We start from the raw sequence: 9,253 nt of genomic DNA, 5'->3' as shown, positions 1-9,253 counted from the left end.
AACCGCCAGTTTGGAAGCCTGCAGTAAAAATAGTAAATACATATTAAATTATTCGGTCTTCTGTTGACTGATTTTTGTGATAGGAAATATAGTCGCACCAACTACTAGGGCAAAATTGCAAATTCTAGAAATAAAGAATGACGGACCTTCCGATATCATGTGCGCAAAATCTTGAATGTTGGCTTCAGATACTTTATGACTATGTTACATGCCTTTCAACTCGGTATTGCGAGTTCTTTTGTTCAATTTCGATTTGTATACAGCGTGTTCGTGTTACATGCGTCCCACCCTTTGTTGAGCGTGGAAGATCGAAACAGACATCATTTTGTAATCCAATAAAAATATAACATGAAGGATGACTTCGTATGATTATTACGCCATAGTTGAGTTCTGTACCGCTACCTATGTTTTGGAGGAATTTAACAGACATGTAAGTGTGCATCCAAAACTCGCTACATCCTGATGAATGACGACGTATAGGTATTATGCCACAGATGTGTAACGTACCAATAGCTGTTTCTTTGAGGAGGTCAGGAGACACGTGAAGATATATCCAATACACACTATACACTGGATGCTGACGCTAATCTGATTGCTCACGTCCCACGCGTACTTTAATCCTCCTAAAACATTACGCTTTAGTTTATAATTATCGATTTGAGTAGTGGATAATTGAACATTTGCTATCCTGCATACATTAATATAATTGTGAAACTGTTGTATTTGCATACTCCAAAGGTACATACTCATGCTTACAACCAATAATGGATGAATGCATTACCGAGCGTCAACACAATGTACATGTGTTCATGCTAGGTGGGTTATTTTAAAATCAAGAATGTTAACCCTGCTATTGACAGCAGTAATTAAATAAATAATTATACGCCTTTTCCAGCAGGCCATCACACAATATCTTCATGTGACGATGTGTATATGATTTTATTTCCCCTCTAAAGGAAACAGCTGTTGTAGTGTTTTGATGTCTGTACAGGCTTAATAACGGAGTTAAACGACTTTCAATTGCAATCGCAAATATTGCAGACACAACTAGATATTAATAAGACGTGAAAAAAAGAAGTAAACTTATATACTTAACTAGTGTCCTTGCACTAATACAATAAATGTGGGAATTAGTATGTGATTTGGAGGAGACAATACCAATAACGTTAGTATCGTAATTGTCATAGATACGCTAACAATTGCTATACTGTTTATCGCCGTAAATGTAATGTTTCAAATTATGAAAAGTGTCTGGTGATAATAAATCTTAATGAACATGGAATTTATAACAATACCTTCATTGGCATTTGTTTGCATTTGCCGTAAGAATAAATAAAAATACATTCAACATCGGTTCTTTGGTTAATAACCCACCGGAGACCACCAAAATTACTGAACTTGGTCCAATCAGCGTTGATACAAACAGGAGAATCTGGTACAAGAGGAAAGCGAAAGAGATGTGATGGTTCGCCTTGGAAACTGCAATAATAAAACTTTTTAAATACTAACTTAACAATATTACCGTGTCTAAGTAGTATACACAAAATCGCTGTGTGCATTCAATTTGGATAATTAATCGTCTCTCGAGTCATTTATTGAATTATATATCATACCATTGTTGGCGATTAAGAAAGACCGCTTACCTTATATAATAATGGTGAACGAGTATATCATTACGTCGCAAACTTACAACAAATGTCAAGTATACTTTAATGATGTTCTGGTATTATAATGTAACACATAATATGGGTCTTTATTGTGTGGCCATAACGTTTATGTGGTAAAAGAACTATAGTGTGTATTGTGACACATTTTATAAGCTACAATCACTAATATGCAAGAACCATATTGGCGAGAGTTGATATTATCAATCTCCCCTGTGTATATCAATGTTTATATATCAATGGTTATTGCTATGTGTATTCCACTAACTTATAAGTACGCCTCATATCTTAGAGAGGGCATGATAGTAACCCCCTTCCCTATTTCAATTCCAGACTGAATGTCAGCGGCAGTTGTAGCTGTGCTTCACTTACTGGCCATCAAGTGTCATGTTGCATGATTAAATGCGCCCCATATTCTTCTCATTTTGAATTGATACGTGTGTATATATGATGTTCTTACCTGTTCTCCAATCCAAGATGAAAATCTTCATATTGGCGAGAGTAGAGGCGATCCATCTCCGTCGCTGTTTGAAGAATTCGTCAAAGTCATCGGGACAATATGTGCTGTTCTCAGCCGTAGCACAATACTCGATTTTCCAACCGCTCTTCACCTGATAAAGGTTGCATGGTTGTATTTATGTTCCTCACTTTTCTCAAATGAGCTTTAAAACATTATAGTGCTGACGTCATTAATATCGGAAATGATATCATCATTAAAACCGTTTCCTTATAAAACAACGACTTAATTAGAACGTATGTTCGCATATCCTACTCAAATGTTCTTATTGTATTGGTAAATATTCGATAAGCCATGGTGTCGTAATGTAGTTATAACCATAAACAATTTAAATGAAAGAAAATTAACGTCCAAAAGACATAGGCAGATGCTAAACTAAAGTTGATAGAAATCAATCGTTGCGGTACAATTTAAGAAGTATACATTGTTTTGTTTGGTCAATATGAGTTTTAAGAACCTGAATACAATTTGATCTCACACTAAGTGTCGGTCAAAATTACTTTATCAGCTCCTTCAAATTTTAGTTTTATTTAAATTAAAAGCAGAAACAATTTGCCATATTGACATCGCGTATATAATTGTGTCTTAAGGTATATTTTATATAGATCTTCATTCTTTGACACAGTTTGTTTTTCGTTTCAGATTGCAGGCTTACTGCAAGTCATGGTCGAATCGAATAGCAATTACATTGAGCCGTTAGCCACGATACTATACGTCAGTTGCTCTACCTTCACTGTTTGAAAAAACGGATGAATAGTGTACACTATAGATGTTGTTATGTGCTATTATAACGCAAGTCGAAAATAGAAACAAAATGGCATAACAAAGAAGATCGATACGATGCTCATCGAAGGTTAGAAATCAATGAATAATTATTTTATGTTCTTACACTTCTTTTATATTCAAAATAACATACACATATTAAATGATATAGTTTATTATATAATCACTGTTTTGCCTCAAAACTATTTCTGAATTTTTCATTTTGCATTTCTTTCTTAGTTTTGTGAGCATTTTTTTTAAATTGTTATTGACGTTGCATAGAATAACATCTTCGAGCGTTACATTTGATTGGTTAAGTTATTGCTTATATGTTATTCACAAACGATAAGGCTTGGATGGTGTTTCACACAAACAAGAAGCAGTAAAATTATCACAATGTAAAAGGCTCACAGACATAACTCACCATCAGTGTACATAGCCACCTGTCCTCGCCCATATCCTTGGTGAGAAAGTCACTAGCTTGTGTAACGTGGGTGGCATACTCTGGTAGAATTTCTCGGATTGCAATGCAACGATAAACACTGAAGCATCCCGGAGAGCACAAAACTGACCCGGTTACCTGCTCTGCCGCCTGAAAAAAGCGGAACAAAATTAAAAAAATGTTAAGGAAATCACAACAAATGGTCAAGTTCATCTTCCTAAACTGTGATATAAAATTATGTTAACTCTTTGTGTAAAACCGTTCACCAAATAAAACAAAAAACAACATTAGGCAAATGTTTGAAGTCGACTTTCTTCAACCAAAACAACAATCTTAATATACATATAAAACATGAATTACACAAAATTGGTAAAAAACGTTACGAAAGTCGTCACAATGATAAATTAAAACCAACAAGTGGCATTGATTAAATGCTCATATTTTAGAACCATATGACCGGTTTTAATTCTTATTTTTTTGTAGTTTGTAGTATTACAGCCAAATAAGTACAAATAATATAAATGAATAACCTTTTGAAACCAATGCCCAATAGCGTACTCAAAAGTCTGGTACCAGACGAGTAGGCCTTTGCCCAAAGGATGTGTCCTGGCACAAACAGCGCCCACTGAATGGTCACGTGTCATCAGATCGAGTAAATTTTCTACAGAGTTCGAAGTGAAGCTGACGTCAGCGTCCGTTGTGAGGATGTACGTTTCGTCAAGGGAAGCTATCGGCGATGTTTTAGATACTTAGATATATACTCACCACATGACAAGCGCATACTAAGTCCCATACGTTTATAACATTATACATGCCTAAATTACTTTCTTTCACAAATACCCATATGTGTTTGTTAAGGAGGACTGTTATAAACACCTGTTTAAGATTTTTTTAAGGAAGTAAAACAACGTCGCTGAAAAGTAGTCTTTGACAAAAGATAAAAAGTAAACCAAGTCATTTCACCGCAAATTTGGTATCTGCAGATAAAGTATTGAATGTTATTTCAAACAAATAAAGTAAAACATAGTTTGGCATGCGCAATTGTAGTTAAACGTTTTCTTAACGTTCGGAACGTCTTCATTAAAAACTGATAACCACCCCAAACATTTATTAATTTCATTACATAAAATACTACCAACCTTCATCAACCATGTATAGGACATATTCCATGTACATGACCTGACTCCAGCGCTTCCCGTTCTTCACCTGCATTTATTTAAAGAGTGTATTTTTCATGAAGGCTTAATTATGTCGATGTGTAGTTTGAAGGTGATGTTATTATATTTATAATACATTTCATGTTTAAACACAGACAATCGTACACGTTTGTTGTAATAATTTTATAGGAAATGAGATACGTAATAACTATCCATTGCCGAGCGGTGAATTCCGTAAACGATTCTCTCTCTGCTTAAAAGGTTAACATGACATGTGCTTAAATTGTAACTACAAGCTATTATACACTCCGCGCTGTGAGATGCATTATTTTCTTTTAAGTCGCATAATAATTATTATAATACAAAATTTCATATAGTTTAGCTCCTGGTCAAACTGTGTGGACGCATGCTGAACTTCAGCTGCATGTCACAAATATGCCATGCGGAACCTTTTCGCAGAGACATGTTCATATTATTATGGTTCGGAAGAGCTTAACAAAGTGTGAAATATAAACGGTCAGCGAGAAGCACACATGATTCTCTAGGTACTCTTTTTCAAGTCAGAGCAATCTCTCTAAAATAACACTCCCGGTTACCGCTTATTCATATTGTCCACATCTATGACTGTCTACATAGTAATCTATTATGTTTGTTTATATTTTGTGTTAAATGTTTGCATTATTCATTTCATTCAAAAAGATTATTTATGTTGAGTTTGATAGACCTACCAATCCATTAAATTACATAGCCATCACAATATCATAAGCAATCATCACTATGCAACCTGCGATTAACTCAAAATAATCATGCTGCATGGGGTTTAAAGATCAACAGAAGAATTCTGACTTAAAAATAATAATTTATAAAGGAATACCATATAAAACATTGAAATTTAAACAAAAAAGTTAAAAACAGACATTTAGAGATAAAATCGATGATTTTATGATCGTTGATTTACGTAATGCGTTCGGCAATTTCCGCCGCTATTTCACCGATGACGTAGTCGAACACCACTGCGCATGACCCAGACCGACCTCAATTGTTTTTTACATTTACGCAAATTTCTCGAAAAACGTCACTGTAAACAGGACTGTGTTGAGCAGTTTCTTGCATTTTGTGAATGTTCAATCTACGTTCAGTTGATTACGATTCGAAATGTTACGTGACATTGCGGATATACAGATAATATGATGGTGCAGTGCGCAGCATTTTGTTACTATGCTCGTCTTAAAAACGGGAAGAAAGGATTATTCGGCTTCCCAAAGGACGATAGTATCAGGCGCAAACGGATTTTAGCCATGAATTTTCGACGGATAATCGATGAGAGGGTGGTGGACTTTACGCCCAGGATAATTCAAAGCTTTGCATAATGCATTTTTAATAACAAGCCTTTAAAACTTCCATTTATAATGTGTTGCTCACCTTTTAATATGGTAAAATGTGAAAAAAGGGCTCTTTACTGTTTATTATGCTGCTTTTGCTGATATTGCATTGCTAAAAAAACAATAACATATTAAGAAGCACACAAATAATCTTCCTTACAAAATACATTCAGACGATTTCCAATTGCTTGTTTAGATTTATAAATGATAGGCAAGAATAGTGTGTCATTTTACTGATTTCTTAATGTGTTTGATTTTCTTTAATATGAATTAGTAGCAAACATGTGTCATTTACCATTATTACTCATGTACTGTAAATGTATCTTTATTTTATAATAGTCCATTATGTTTTCGTAAATGAAGTAGCCGTTGTACAATTTGAGTTATCAATTATACTGATTCTAGTTGCCAATGGCTATTAAGGTAAAACAAAAAACAACACAGGGTGCCGATTATCCGCGTGCTGTTTGTCCGGCTACCTATTTAGGTTACTGGTAGTGCAATATATTTTTTACAAATATTGTTATATGCATTAACTAAATTGGAAACAGTTTTCGGTGTAATAAACACATTCTGGTTAGTATGAGCGTCAGTCGTTTCGATATATCATTACATAATTTAATGAACAAAGGTGTATTGCTTGATATATTTCTGAAGTTGATCAAAAGAAAAACATGTTTCATTGCTATTATTACTAAAAAGTTATATTTATCATGCAATTTTGTGTTGCAATTCTTTTCAAAGTAGACTATACATGGATGCTAACTGTCATCTAATGACCGCATGATAATAAATGCAAAATTACATAAGCCATTTTCAGTTTACTATGCAAACATTGCATTTATAAGGATCATTCAATATGGCGGTTTCTTGACAAAATAAGAAGTTCACTAAAGTGCCTGTACTGGTGCAAATCACCATGCCAACAAGACATGAACGTTGCATCAAGTTTGCAGAATTTGGTGTATTACCACCTTACAGCTGCCATAAATCAAGATAGTGTCATTAAATGGTCGGTCCTGTTTGTTTCTGAAGTCATTTTATCAGTGATCTACTGTCATCAATTCGATCTGGCAAATACAGTAAAACACAAGCAGGTTATTTGTCTGCAGTAATCATTGTAACAGAATATACGGCATATCACTAGAAGGAGAGTATTTACAAGAAGATATGAAATAAAATGTAAAAATAAACAAATTTTGACATGGTATATGTCCTTTATAATACAAAATCGCCTCACTCGTGGAGAGTTTAGTACAATTCAATTTCGTCATATTTATATGAAATCGCGGCTTATTGTTAAGACTAATTATGTATATATAAAAGAACATATGTGAGATAAAATCACCATAAATACAAAATCGTGTGCAGAAACAACATCGGGTTTCAACAAAATGGCCAGGTCCGGATAATAGAATAAGAAATTAAACAAATATTCTATATCATTCTGATTGAAATGACGAGACATGTACGTAACATTTATTCAATTCAAAACAACATAATGTGTTAGTTTTGTTAACTACGTTGTTGAAGTGTTAAATTTGAACGGTTTCTGGTACTTATTGTATCTGTTTAATATGTTTCAGTTATAATTTTCTGATTAAATCATTATTCAATACTTAAAACAATCAAGATACGCCATCAGGCGGGCGTACAAAGAAAATCGTCGATATATACGTCAAAATTTACAATGACAACAGCTGAAAGTGATTCTTTTGTTATGAACCCAAGCCAGTGGTATTCGACTATGTCACTTCCGGTCTGAACAAATATGTCGACTCGATCATTAAGAAAGAAAATCGGCATAGTTTTCGGCTTGTACTCGCTGAATACGTTGGGTTTAATCGAATATTGGCATGGATATGCATGAATATATTATAATCTACATAACATAAAATTGGTATACAGTATTAAAGGTTTTATAAACAGCTTCCGTTGATCTGTAATTCTCATCAGTATTTTGTAATATGAAAACCCTGATAACCAAATACCAACTGCATTTCAACTGTTTAATGTAACTATAAACAGATTTTGTAATGGTTGTTGTTGTTGTTACATTTTATTTTTTACAGCATGCAGTGCTGTCATACAATCACACATAAATTTCCGCAAATGTTTGTTCTAACACATGTTTCTGAAATAAATATGGTTTCAGAGTATTATTTTGGAGAGAAGACAGAGATTGGATACGTTCAGTTTATAAGACTGGATTTTCTGAGAATGTTCTCCATCTATGCCTAAACAATTCACGTGCGTGTTTTATGTGTGATAGTGTACCTCCATTTTAAACATATGGGTTTAGTAGGTTATCTTTAATCGCAATAATGTGGTGCTGTCATATTTTAAGATAAAGTACTTGGCAAAACGAGTGTTAAAGTTTTGATGATGTCCAAAGCTCATCAGTAGCTTTTTACAAAGAACGGAATGAACACTTTCAACAAAAATATGAAGGCATTTCTTGACTTTAATATGTCTCTTTCAGACTCAACAAAAGCTTAACCTGAGCATGCTTATACAATCGGAAAATGATTACCAAAACACGTGATACCTTTGTGTTGTCCTTCAAGTGTATAGCTAGATCAACCGCATTTCTATCTTCTTTTTTCCACACAAGAGCCATCCCATACGGTGTCATAATCTTACAGGCGGCATCAAGCGTCAGATCTGTAGTTTTGTTTATTATAAGTAAATCGACACAAAAAACGCGCTGCTTTTAGTCTTGTATTAACTCATACATCTATCAACTATTCATTTTTTCAGTACGATACAATGGTCATGTTTCAGTATAGTCCCATAAGCGTTTAGCTCCGACCGATGATACTTGAAGACATTTCACAGTAAAATAGTGTAAAAACTCAATAATGTTCACTGTTATTTTTCAAAGTTTCAAACAATGTATTTTAGTTTATAAACCAAAGATGTTTTCATATATATCACTGAAAAACATTTGTTTATATAAACTACTTTCAAATATATAGTTAGCTCATAGTTAACCACAGGTATGGGTATTAGGAGACTCCAACTGTTTATATTACCTTCCTATTGTAGCCCTCAAACATGAGGTAGATAAAGAACACCTGACCTAAACGTAAAGCTCCTAATAGAGACGTGGTACATATTGTTTGCAAATCGGTACATTGAGCTTGCAAAGGGAGCATTGAAAGAGTTTGTTTTTCATCTTACAAATCGAGGATTACTAAAAAATATTTATATTTGGCTATTAGAATTGATGCTTGACTTATTCTACGTTTTTCCTTAGGCCAAATGGGAGAAAATTATAACAATCTGTAAAAATCACAGACGACAAAAAAGCTCTCAAAGATAATTCA

The 9,253-nt window shown here is 33.8% G+C and overlaps 1 protein-coding gene across 1 annotated transcript; it reads right to left on the bottom strand.

The window, feature by feature from the left end:
* Nucleotides 1–1,987: 1,987 nt before the first annotated feature.
* Nucleotides 1,988–4,597, bottom strand: LOC127838234 (chitin synthase chs-2-like). Its single transcript, XM_052365850.1, has 5 exons — nt 4,525–4,597; nt 3,916–4,112; nt 3,368–3,535; nt 2,125–2,275; nt 1,988–1,998 (listed from the first exon to the last, which is right to left on the bottom strand). The coding sequence occupies exons 1-5, from the start codon at nt 4,595–4,597 to the stop codon at nt 1,988–1,990; spliced, it is 600 nt and encodes a 199-aa protein (XP_052221810.1).
* Nucleotides 4,598–9,253: the final 4,656 nt, after the last annotated feature.

Source organism: Dreissena polymorpha, chromosome 7, assembly GCF_020536995.1.
Source record: "Dreissena polymorpha isolate Duluth1 chromosome 7, UMN_Dpol_1.0, whole genome shotgun sequence".
NCBI classification, from domain to species: Eukaryota; Metazoa; Mollusca; class Bivalvia; order Myida; family Dreissenidae; genus Dreissena; species Dreissena polymorpha.
The sequence above is the reverse complement of the archived record's forward strand: the minus strand, read 5'-3'. Positions and strand labels throughout refer to the sequence as shown.